This window comes from Lonchura striata, chromosome 4 (genome assembly GCF_046129695.1).
Source record: "Lonchura striata isolate bLonStr1 chromosome 4, bLonStr1.mat, whole genome shotgun sequence".
NCBI classification, from domain to species: Eukaryota; Metazoa; Chordata; class Aves; order Passeriformes; family Estrildidae; genus Lonchura; species Lonchura striata.
In genome coordinates, this window is record NC_134606.1 from 51,157,806 (window position 1) to 51,170,337 (window position 12,532).

General features: G+C 40.0%; 1 protein-coding gene across 2 annotated transcripts in view; it reads left to right on the plus strand.

Annotated features, from left to right (window-relative positions):
• UNC5C (unc-5 netrin receptor C) overlaps positions 1-12,532 on the plus strand; it is a 249,092-nt gene that overhangs the window by 209,763 nt on the left and 26,797 nt on the right. Inside the window, exons 8-11 of one of the 2 annotated variants that reach the window (XM_021550331.2) lie at positions 5,393-5,449; positions 6,879-7,070; positions 8,310-8,654; positions 11,627-11,714. In XM_021550331.2, the coding sequence (XP_021406006.1) occupies positions 5,393-5,449; positions 6,879-7,070; positions 8,310-8,654; positions 11,627-11,714 (682 nt within the window). The remainder of the gene's footprint in view (positions 1-5,392; positions 5,450-6,878; positions 7,071-8,309; positions 8,655-11,626; positions 11,715-12,532) is intronic. The other variant, XM_021550332.2, reaches the window with a different exon arrangement.

Here is a 12,532-nt window from a genome sequence, read left to right on the forward strand (position 1 = left end):
TAACAACAAGAAAAAAGTTACTGAGTTTCTTAAACCAATTTTATTCAAACTTTCCAGGATAATTTCTGAGACTGAGACTTATTATAGAAAATTCCAGCAAAATCCAAAGATTTTAAATTAAATTCTGAGCTACTGGAGCTGGCCCAATAAGGAGGGTAATAGGAGTTAATGCTGAAAGAAGACCTCATCCTAGGAATTAAGAACAGAAGCAATTGGGCACATTTTTTTTTTGGTCTGGTATGAAAAATAATTACCAGCTTGCTGGCTTTGAGTTATCAGATATTAGACATTGGAATTCATCTGATATGTATGTATCACAGCAAAAAAAAAAAAAAAAAAAAAAAACCCACAAAAAAAAAACTCTACTGAGATGTTTCAGTAAACTCATGTCACAAGAACTTCCAACTTCCTCCTTCAAATATTAAGCATCTGCAGGTAAGAATCAGTCTCTGTCTATCTGTTTCCCGAGAAAGGAAGGCAGCAGTCAAATGCTTTATTTTCTTTGTTTTCTCAGAGGTGATTTGAGGGCATTGATTTTGGAGCCAAAAGGGGGAAAAGTGCTGTTACAATATGTTATGCTCCACCTGTTGAGTTCTTTGCAAGGATGTTCTTGAGGCTCGTCATGTGGCCGGGCTTTCAGAAGGACCATGGAATTACTTGAGCTCAGCTGTTTTTGAAACTGCTACAAAGAGAGTAAAGAGAGTTTATAGATGAGAAGCAAGTGGTGCCAGATTAAAGCATGATGCATTGAAGAAATTAGAAGTTATGGTGTGCTTTATGCACTCTTCACCTTATTAAAAGAAAGTGCAGGTCTCCAGTTCTCACTGATCTCAATAAAGTCTCATACTATGTATCATTAACCGTGACCTCAGCAGCTAATGCTATAAAACTGTTCATTTGCAGGGTAATTATAAATATTTTCATATATGTGACCCAAACTGTATAAGCCCTAGTAAATAAGTGGCCAGAAATATCATCTTCAGCTACTTCACCTGTCTTACCTATATAGTTGCCAGAAAGAGGGAAAATAGTCAAGAAAAACACAAATTGAAAACTGTGTATTTTTCTTTCTCTCTTACTTAAATATTTTAATTTTTGCAAGCAGTAAAGTATTTTCATAATCTGATCAGTTCAGTCAAAAATTGATATTCATTAATACAAATTCAGCATGAATAGAAAGCTAGCAAAGCTAATTATGGAGCAAAAAGGGGAGCCAGTTACAAAGTTCTCTCTGCATGAAGCCATGACCTAGAGTTTTATAACACAGGGATAAAAATTCTCTTTAAAATATTCCATTTCACAGGCCAAGGCAATATATTCCCATGTCTTTCTAGGTAAAATCAAACACAGGATTTCAGAATGCCCATGATCATGAGCTCCCAGGCTGAGCACCATGAGTGTATAAATGCCCATGAATATGCTGAGAAGTTGATTCTTTCTCAGTGGAAGAAGAAGAACTTAGAACAGTCATTTTGGTGACTCTTTGGTGACAGTCACACGCAGATATGCTGAGGGCTGTTCATTGACACAGAGCAGCAGCTCTGTCTCCAGGGTCCTCTGGCACAAATGTGTTCCCAGAAGGTCAGAACAAGGCATGTGGGACCAAAATGCTCAGGCTAGACTTCCAGTGTTTGGGGTGGGGATCATCTGCCTTCACAAACTGCACCAAACTAATTAAATGAGATTCACAATCTATTCAGTTAAATGGTCACAATTTCCCGAATTAGTGCCAAGTGTGACTGATGCTTAAATTGAGTTAAAGTAAATTGATAAAAAGCCTGCTGTAGTCTTTTCTATATGTCAACATTGGATTAGTTAATTTTTCAAGTACAATCTGACATATGCACCCTTCTTTGCTTTTCCTGGTGTGTTGCATCATTATAAAGTTGATTAAACTGCTCTTCTCACGCGTTCTAGAAACAAAATTGGCAACATCTACTTAAAACACCTTTTTAATGGTACATCTTTATTTGCACAAAGGATTTGTGCCAGGGTAATTAATTTAATTTTTTAAAAAACCCAGCTTTGACACTTGATAGAAACACTTTCATAGGCACAAAAATATATTTACAAACATAAATTTGACTATGAAGTAGACTAAAAGGAGAAACATTAACTTATGTAAAAGCTTTTTATTGAATGCCTTTACCATGCAATTACAGAGGTTCAATTTCTATGTGTTAACCTGGGCCTCCCACTGATTTTTCAGGTTTGACGTGGGGTGAGGTACGTGTAGAATGAGGGAAACAAATACCCATTTTGGTAAGCCTTTGAGAAATTCAAACAGCAGGCACTATGCAAGCATAAAGTATGATTATTGCTATTTTACTCATTCAACAGTAAGTTACACAACAAAATAGCAGAAGCACTCTTGAAAATATGAATTTCCCAACAAGCTGTAGGAAGAAGCTTAAATTATTTTTCTCAAAGTAGCTCACTGTGAAACCAGCTGTTCTAAATATGAGTCAGCAGCCTTCCTGGAGTCAAACCCTCCAGCACCCTTCTAAATTCACACTCATTAAAAATGTTCATCACCCTGGTATAGAAGTCCCTTAGGTATTTGCCAAGCAGTGCTGTTAATACAAGGATAAAGAAAAAAAACCCATGTGTGCTTCATTGCAATTACTTTGAAGAGAGAAGACATTCTTCATTATTTCAGTTACTAGTCCCCACAGGTTTGTGTCATTATCTGATGAAAATGTCCCTTTTTAATTGTTTGAAGGCATAGTCAGAGGGACCAGTGTGACAGACAATTTTCTACAGAAAATCCCATTCTCTTTTGCTGGGACTGTGGCAGTAAACCTGCCACCTGCCCATCACCAGTGCATGACTGCAGGCCTTCTCCTTGCCCCTGCAATGCTTAGTCCCTTTTGGAGTGCATTTTGGAGGCGTGCTTAAAACTAATTTTGTTGTAAAACATCCTGCCCAAATAGCAGAAGTATCCTATAGTATCATTGCCTCTTCCTTCTGTTCAATAGATTTCAATCTTTGAATGCATGCACAAAACATTTCTGTGGAGGAAATTGCCATTACTCATATGTAGCTGCAGGGTTGCTGTCTGTAGTTAGCAGTAAGAGAGTCTGTGGAAAGATGTGAGCCACAAATATGTATTGATGACTAGCAGGGTCTGCGGAGAGGTTGCAATGAGGCAAATTTCTTTTAGAATATTTGAGGATTGTGTTTGTTTACTTTGCTGTAAAACTTGAACCTGGATTTCCATTTTCCTGTGAGGAAAGAATCCTTTCAGTAACATCACAGCTAATCCAGCTGGTGCCATCTTTTGTGCCTGTTGAGTGGCACTTGCTGGATCCCTTCAGATGTAGCAGGAGTGATGCACAGCCTTGAACACAAAACTGACCACCTCAGATGCCATGTGAGGAGAGAGGAATAGCCTCTTCCGTTCTACACAGGTGAGCTCAAGCTCCATGGGTGATGCAGAGCCAGGGCATGTGGGCTGCTCCATTCCATCTCCCCTGGGAACCTCCTGGGGCACATGAAATGCAAGGGGACATCCTCATTTTTCCCAGTGGATTTGAGTACCAGGCAAAAAATCATTCAGAAATGCATCCAGCCTAAAATCCCCTTTGTCCCTGGGCCTTTAAGTTCATTCTGCCTTTCTCTTGGTCTCTCCAGAGATGTCTTGGAAAAGGAAATACTGGGAATAAGCCTATAGCTAAAATTTACCTTTACCAAATTATGAGCCTCAGCACTTGTCTGGGGAATATTTGGGAGTAACAAGGGTACTGTAAATTCATGCCCAGACTTGCTGAGCACTCACTCAAGCCCTCAGAAGTTACTCACCAGACTTTTCATGGCCAATACCTCAAGTATGCCGGTAGAAAGAGAAGGCAGTTATTAACAAAAGATTGAATATGCATGTTGAGAGTGCACATAGGTGAATTTGCCTCAAAATGAATGTAAGAACATTTCTAAAAACTATGGCTGGAATCCTTGCTGTGAAGTAAAGCTTTAAACAGAGATTACAGGCAGTAATGATATCCCAGAAGAAAACATCATCATAAAAAATTATCAGGGTTTGCTCTGGTATTTCAAGTAAGGTAGAATTTATGCAGTAGTTAATGCCTGGAAATTTTGGAAGGAGGCATATCTATGCCTGTGATTGGGATAAACTGTGTCTTCATTAACAAAAAATACAGCCAAACAGGAAGATATTGTAGAACACAACAGATGCTCACAACAGAGCACCCAAGCTCAGCAGATCTGGGAGCTGGAGATAATTACTCTGGTCTGCCTGTAACGTGGTCCTGTGCATTAGACCCACACCAGGAGTGCATTTTCCAGTTTTGTCTCACCTGCAGGGAGTCCTCAGCTGTGTGATCTCCTTGCAGTGTGATCAAAGGGGAGAGGGTGAAATTCCCTTCAGGAGAACTTGAGGGAAGGTGATGAAGGAGAGGTACCTTCTTTCTTACACTGATTCTAATCCCATTCCTGACTGTGACTCCCCTGCTTAGTTGGGATTTATCATTTACCTTTCCAGCATGATGGGACTTGGAACACTTCACTCATTTGCCACATGGGAGATGCTTAATGGGTTCACAGGATTCATGTCTGAACTAAGCAGCTCCAGTGTGCTGTGCTGATGGGACTGCAGAAGGAAAAGACAAAGGAAATTATATCTCTTCTTTATCCATCCTGAAATAAAGCTGTAAATTGTGTTATGATTTTGTCAATATATGGTGCTTGCAAAGATTTCAAATAAATAATGATTTGACCCCAGGGTCCTTATTGATTTTGTAATGATTTCAAAGAGAAACCACTCAGTTTACTGTTTGCTGACAAATTCTTTACTCCCTAAGGAATTCCTATTGAACATGTATTTAGGACAGGATAAAATAATTCCAAGGAAATACAGAGAGAGGGCTTTGTGCATAGACTGCTCCACAAATCAGTATTTAACCTCTGACCAGTGACAACAGGTCTCCTTTAGCTCTATTAGATCAACAGCAAGCTATTATAATTAAATATAAAAACTGTTTAGAGCCTCACCGAACATGTCCTGGGAATTAAAGCATATGGCAGGGATAGGATAAAAATACTTTCCATATGCTAATGACCCTAGATGTCTGAAATAAATTAGATCCATTACAGTTTATGCTCAATAAAAGAAAGACTTTAAGCACTCCAAAGTTAGTGACTCGAGACCGATTTTGGCTTAGAAATTCAATCTGCCTGCTTATTAATTCTTAGGAAGGCTCTGGAGGAGACAGGGGATGCAAAATCATAATTCTGTGCTGTATCAGAATTTTAAAGTGCCATCAGTTTCTTTTTCTTCTTTTCCTTTTTTTTAATTAAACTATTTTTCATGCTTCATTTTTTTTGTTCTCCTCATTTGATTTTGTTCCCATTTTTGTTTAATTTCTTTCTTTTTAAGGTTTCATTTATCCTATTTCAACTGAACAGAGAACCCAGAATGAATATGGATTTTCTTGTAAGTTTAATGTTTGATTTTATGTTCCTGGATGCTAATTTGATGCTGTTCCTTGGGTCAGGCTTTACTGTTAGGCCAGTTCAGTATGACTAGGCAAAAAATGGACCTATTCAGCAGGGTGACATTCTGCTTGCTTGACAGCAGGCACAGTGCTTTGCAGCAGATACAGCCTTTGTGCACGAGGGAAATGGGAGATAATGTTACCTCAGAGACAGAAACTGGAGAGAATGAGCCATCTTCTCATTAAAATTCCCTTAGCAACTGGATGGAGTGTGGTGGAAGGGTAACTTGTCTTTGAGCTGGAACTCAAGAGTTCTGCTCCCTGAACTGCTGGGTTAAAAATGGGATGTTTCAAGTTTGGTAAATTGAAGGTCTGGTAGCCTGGAGCTGTCAGAGATTGCATCTTTCTGCATCTACCAGCTCTCACCTCTGCAGCTGGAGGGCAGCTTGGCTTAAATGGCTAAAAGAGATAAAAATAAAAGTGATTTCACATGTTTCAAACCAACAAAAATAGGGTACTAAAAGAGTCTGATTTGTTTTTACACTCCCTTTTTTCATTAGGCTATTTATAAAAATGGGATTTTTCACTGTATAGAAGTACATCAATTTTTGAACACATATTCAGACCTTTTGGGAAAAAAATGTCTGCTGGATAATGATGCTAGAGATTAGCTTGGAATTGGTGCTGAAGATATGGTAGAAGCAGCTAGTAGAAATATCATAGCCATTTCTTCACAAGACAGATCTAATAAATTTTTGTTCCTTTTGGTAAATCACCCCATTATTTCTTGTGCTTACTTCAGCTTTTATCTTAATATGTATGTGTTAATGCCACTGATAAGAATTCAATGCTTGATTCTCTGCTTTACTAATTTACTAGTTTATATTTTTGAAGGCAAATGGATGGAAGGGAGTAAAGACAGGTTGCATTTCAAACAAAATGCCAAACCAGCCAAAGATATGTACCTGAATAGTCCATAGAAAATGGAAATTTTGGGTTCTTTTACATTTTTTTAAGTAAAAATAAGGCTTCTGAAGTTTTTAAACCCACATGTCTTTGGTATCAGATGAACTTCTAAATATCAATATTAGGACATTATGTCACTAAGACATAATCTCATTTCCTAGGGTGAATTTGGTTAATAAAAGTAAGTCTATAGCATGTTTTGCTTAGTAGTTCACAGCCTGAGTATTAGATAGATGAACAAGTTGATAGGTAAAGAGTTAGAACACAAGTTAGAGAGAAATCAAGGATTGTTTTCTACCAAAAGGGCATAGAGCTGCTATATGGTGTTGGAAATGGATTTTAAATTAGCCTGTAAAAAAGGCAGTAAATGTCTGCAGGAAATGAGAATAATAAGAACATGTTTTCTTGAAAGTCCCTGTAAAGAGGACATTTCTTGAAGGTTCCTGGCCTCTCTCCCTGCAGCTGCTCCTGATTCAGATGATGTTGCGCTCTACGTGGGGATCGTCATCGCCGTGATCGTGTGCCTGGCCATTTCTGTGGTCGTGGCCCTGTTTGTCTACCGCAAGAACCACCGGGACTTTGAGTCAGATATTATTGACTCCTCAGCACTGAACGGGGGATTTCAGCCTGTCAACATCAAGGCTGCAAGGCAAGGTTAGTTGGCATTTCACTCTTTCACTCCATTTTGACCAATTCACCGAGAAGCTATCAGGTTATGGTCTCTTGGGCTGCATGAATGATATTGCTGGATGCCTGTTGACACTTGGTAAAGGGGAGAAAGATCATGTTCATTTGTTTCTGATTGTCTAGTGCTCAAAACCTATGGTGGCATTTGTTAGCTGTGCTCAAGAGTTAAAGTGGGTGAATTTAACTTCTGAAGAGAGATCATGAATGTGAGATTGAAACTCAGACACTTTTATGGAAATACAGGTCCAGCTCAAGTTGAAATCAAAGGCAAAGCTCTGACAGAAACAGTGGAGGAAGGATGCATCAGAGCAGTGATACTACAGTAATTCTCCCTCCCCTTTATTTCACTATTAGCTTTTCTTCCTATGCCCCGTCTCCACTGGTATAAACAGTAGTTTGAGAGGTACTGTGCATTTAATAGAAAATGTAGAAGTTGTGGTAGAACATCATTTAATAATGAATATTTTTATCACTGGTGTATAACAGCCTGATTTTTTTTCCTTGCTTCATTGGTCAGGAAAAAACCTTTAAAGGTAGTGCTGCCTTTATCAAGACACTTATTTAGGCTGAAGTATTCCTTTTTTTTTCCACAATATCTACACCAGAAGAATATCTAGAGCATGAAAGTTGGGATGACAAGGGAGTTGTCACATGTTAGATTAGCAGAATTGTTTTCTTTGCTGGAGAAACTTTTAAAAGCAAATCTTAGAAAAGCGTGATGCAGGTACTAATCCCCCACTGCAGGAAGTCATGGGCATGATGACTTCATAGGCTTGTTGCCTTTTATTTCAGGAATGCTGTCATTAGCCCAGTTAGAAAAATTGGCTAATGATTGTTGTATAGCATTTAGGAAGGGGGCTTAGTTAAAACTAGATCTACTGAGCAATAAAAACATCTTGCCCCGAAGCTAAGCATGCCATATTTAGAATCTGAGTGCAGCTTGGAAAAATACTCCCAGTGAAAACTCTTCAGAGCACAAATATGCTGTAATTTTGTACAGCAATCGGATTCCAAAGCAGCTGGGGTAATAGGAGCGCTGGGAGTTTGTTGAGAATTCATGGAAATGGAGATGAAGGTTCAGGAACTTTGTGTATCTGAACGTTTGGAATGAAAGACAAAATGCAAATGCAAACTGAAATTGTTGCTTGGAATAAAGTCATCAGAACAGAGAAATAACATGTTTCTTCCTTCTCATCTCCACTGCAGACCTCCTGGCAGTGCCACCAGACCTCACTTCTGCTGCAGCCATGTACAGGGGTCCTGTGTACGCCTTGCATGATGTCTCTGATAAAATCCCAATGACCAACTCTCCAATTCTGGACCCCCTCCCCAACTTGAAGATCAAGGTTTATAACACCCCCGGTGCAGTCACTCCCCAGGATGACCTCTCTGACTTCTCCTCCAAGCTGTCCCCACAGATGACACAGTCTCTGCTGGAAAATGAGACCCTGAACATGAAGAACCAGAGTCTTGCCCGGCAAACTGACCCATCATGCACCGCCTTTGGGACATTCAACTCCTTAGGAGGCCACCTAGTAATTCCCAATTCAGGTAAGTGCTAGCCATGCTGGCCTAAAGGTGCAATTGTCTTGTGGGTTTAAGTGGTGTTAGCTTGTTTTTATATGGGGAAAGAAAGTCTATATTTGGGACTCTGCCTTTTCTTTGATCAAAACAAATAGATGGGATTTTTTCCCCCACCATTTGCATCTACAAAAGTACTTTGAATACTTTCTACCCAAAGCTCTGTCTTTTAAACACAGCTGAGGAAGGCTTGGGCCCCTCACTACAAGGACTTGGGTCTTAGGAGTAGTAGCTGAGGGAGCTGGGGTTGTGTAGCCTGGAAAAAAGGAAACTGAGGTGACCTTATCCCTTTCTACAACTGCCTGAAAGAAGATTTCAACAAGGTGTTTGGTCTCTTCTCTCAAGTAATACATAGGAATGTGATCTAGTGGTGAACACTGCGATGTGTTAATGATTAGATTTGATGGTCTCATTTAGGAAGAGGTCTTTTCCAACCTAAATGATTGTCTGACTCTAAACAGAAGATTTCAGGGCTCTTAGCCACTTTCTGAGACATGCAAGGCTTGAGATGTCAGAGCTCCCCTATGTCAAGTGAAATTCAGCATCACCTTTTCCTTTCATGCAGTTCTAGAAAAGGGATTTCAATACAGTAAGCCTCTGTTTTGTCATCACACTAAAAGAGAACAAATTAATTTAAAAACAACTTGGTTGCTCCACTTCAATTCATTGCAGACTATGTGCAGTTGAAGTAGGACAACAGAACACCATTTTTGGAGATTTTTTACCTGTATTTATTGTTGGCTTGATTTACAATTATGAAAGAGAGGGACTGAGCATTGAGGGCCTATTGATGTAACGCAACATGCTGCTCAATCTTTCTCATACCTGACTTTCTCAAGTCAGGTTTCCAGGTGCCTTCAGGCCACCCTGATATCAGCAGTTAATTTCAGAGCATCCAAGGAGCTCTTGGGCAGCCTTGGGAAAAGCTCAGGTCTTTTAGATAGATTTCTAGCAGAGCCATGCTGCTGCTTGGTTCCTACATGAACTGTTGATGTTCTTTCTAAGGAAGTTCAGCACTTAAATGTTCCCATGGGTTTAGCATGACACCGCAGAACAGTATTAATACCTAAAGTGAGAATGAATCAAATGCAGAAAGTATTTGATGTGATGAATAGGCATAACAGCTTGATTTTCAGGAACCAAGGTCAGGAACACACCTGCCCAGTTTCACTGGGACTCTGAATTCAGGTAGGACCACAGTACATGTGAGACTGCAGTTCACAGCTTGGCCATTTTACAGCAAATGTCCTCACCGAGGAGATGGTGCCTACCCTTGTCCCCTGCGTCTTTGCTGGATCATTTTTTGTTGATGTTATGGAGGAAGCAGAATGCCTTGGTGGCCCAGGACCAGGGTGGTTTGGTTCCGTGATGCAGTCCTACACTGCCCATGAAGCATCCAAAAGTGCTTGGACCCATAGCCCTGCTCTCTGAGCTCCTGTCTAATGGGAAGCAAAAATACCTATTAAATTTAAGTGAAAGCTGAACTACTTCAATAAATCTGGTGCTGACTGATGAGCAATGTTGAAAATTTGTGCTAATCTTGGTTATTGCATTTTTCTAAGTAGCAGCTGAAGATAGATATTGATGCTCAGTTTTCATATGCCACAGAGGTGCACATAATCAGCAAAGTCTATTAGTCACTGTTAATTCACATATATTAATATCAATTTGTAAAGAAAAAGCATTTGATGCTGTAATCACTTCAAAATGATTAAAGTAATGATTCTGTAAAATAAAATAATCTGTCTGCTACTACCTTGTATGTCTCTATGCTGCTTCTAAATGTATGTCGTCTTCAAGATATGATCAAAGCCCTTCATTTGCAGTACACCTGCCCTGTTACAGCTGCAAGCATTCACAGGTTAGGTTGTAACAGGCCTGTAAAAACACAAGTGCCAGAAGGCATTTGTGGAAAATGCTTTCCTAACTACCCCTCTCCTTCAAAGCTAAGTATGGGACTGAGGCCCTGCACACCAACATATGGAAGGTGTCCAGTGTAACCAAACTGTGAATGCTAAAGAAAAGTGGCAGAGCTATGCAAGGTGTCTATAAAATATCTCTAGAGTAAACACATATATGTAAATAATCTTTCTCTAGGTTTGTATTCAGCTATGTGGCAAATCCTTGCCATTGATTTCGAGCTAATCCACATCTACCAATAGATTTGGCTGAGATGTGTCCAGCAGAGTGAAATAACCAGTTCATGGGCCATGTTTGTTGTGCTCAAGACATCTCTTAAATGGAAGTAATGTAAGAACAGTGTTTTTTAATCAAGTGTGCAGCAAATCATTAGTGAAAATGACACTGAGCATATTTGCCCATGTTTTTTTCAAGGTTGCATATCCCAGTTTTGGGCCACTCTACAGGACTAGGCACTTGTAAAAACCAAGCCCAGTTCTGTCTTCCTGACAGACTCAGTTCTTCCCTAGGAACTGAGTTCCTCCCTAGGAACTGAGTGCATTAAAAGACAGGATGCCAGACACAGAAGCCATCTTTCAGGAAACAACTAGTTCTTGTTGCTTCCTGGGACAGTGCTCCACTGCTTTTCTTTCCTGATCTTAATTAAGTAAGAATTGCCTAGGGAGAGAGATGTCCTATTACAGCTGTTGGAAATTTTAGTCAGAGTTGTTTGCTTTTCCATCATTTTACAAGGTAAGCAGCAGCATAACCATCTGTCTGCTCTTTAAATAAAATGAAAGGGAAGAAAATCTTCTTCTCCATTTCTGTTTTTCAGTGCACAGGAAAAAGAACAGGCAGCTGGACACTGAAGACACCAGGGTTACAGTAAATTTTTCTCGCATTTTGCTGAGGTCATTTACAGTCTGATGGTGAGGATGGCTGAAAATCTGGCATTGCAGGCTTCATCTTCTGACACTCCTCTTCACAGACCCACTCACCTCTTTTTTCTTCATCTTATCTTTTGTGTCTCTTCTGTTCTGCAGGAGTAAGTTTGCTGATCCCAGCGGGAGCTGTTCCACAAGGGAGAGTCTATGAAATGTATCTGACAGTTCACAGGAAGGAGAACATGAGGTAAAAATTGCCTTATTTTTCTTGTGCACTAATAAAGGGGTGAAAACACAGTACCTGAAGATTTGTGATAATAATACTTATGCAAAGCCTACTGCATTGAAGCTATTTGCTGACTTGGAGGTAAGCATGAGCAGATCCAAGGATAAATTTTGCCACAAAACCAGCTCAGACATTTGCTTTCTTAACCAAGTGTTGCACTCTGCAGCAAGTCCTCAGGCCAGGCGGATGCTGAATTGTAGAGGAGCAAGGAAAATATGCCAGCATGAGTTTGTGCAGCAGAGGTGTGAAGTAGCCTCTTGATAAAGACCTGTTCTGCAAAGGAGAAGGGAGCAGAGGACAAAGGTAAATAAATCAGCTCAGCAGAGGGACAGTTGCCTGAGCACTGGACTTGGAAAATCTCCTCTCCTGTTAGAGTGAAGGTGAACTTTTATTTTACCATTCACAGGCTTGGCTAGTCCATGCAGAGGATGGAGCCAAAGCTTTTAAGCAGCACCTCCTCGCTGCTTAGCCCCAGACAGTGCATGCTGAGGGCACCCAGAGCTGATGCTGGGATGACCACTGTTGTCTCCTGTTACCTGAATGTGCAGACAATTCATATTCTAGATCTTAATGTCTACTGGCATGTGATCTGGCAACCTTGACATTAGCAATAATTGTTTACAAAAAGGCCAATATACCATTTGGAGCCAGTTAGAAGACCCTAATGTAGAGAAAGGTGAGATCTTAGATTGCAGAATGGACTCATGTGCAAAGGCAGAATGGCAAATGTGAGGCAGTCATTACACGGTACTTTGCCTCTTTCTCCTCCTCATAGCTAG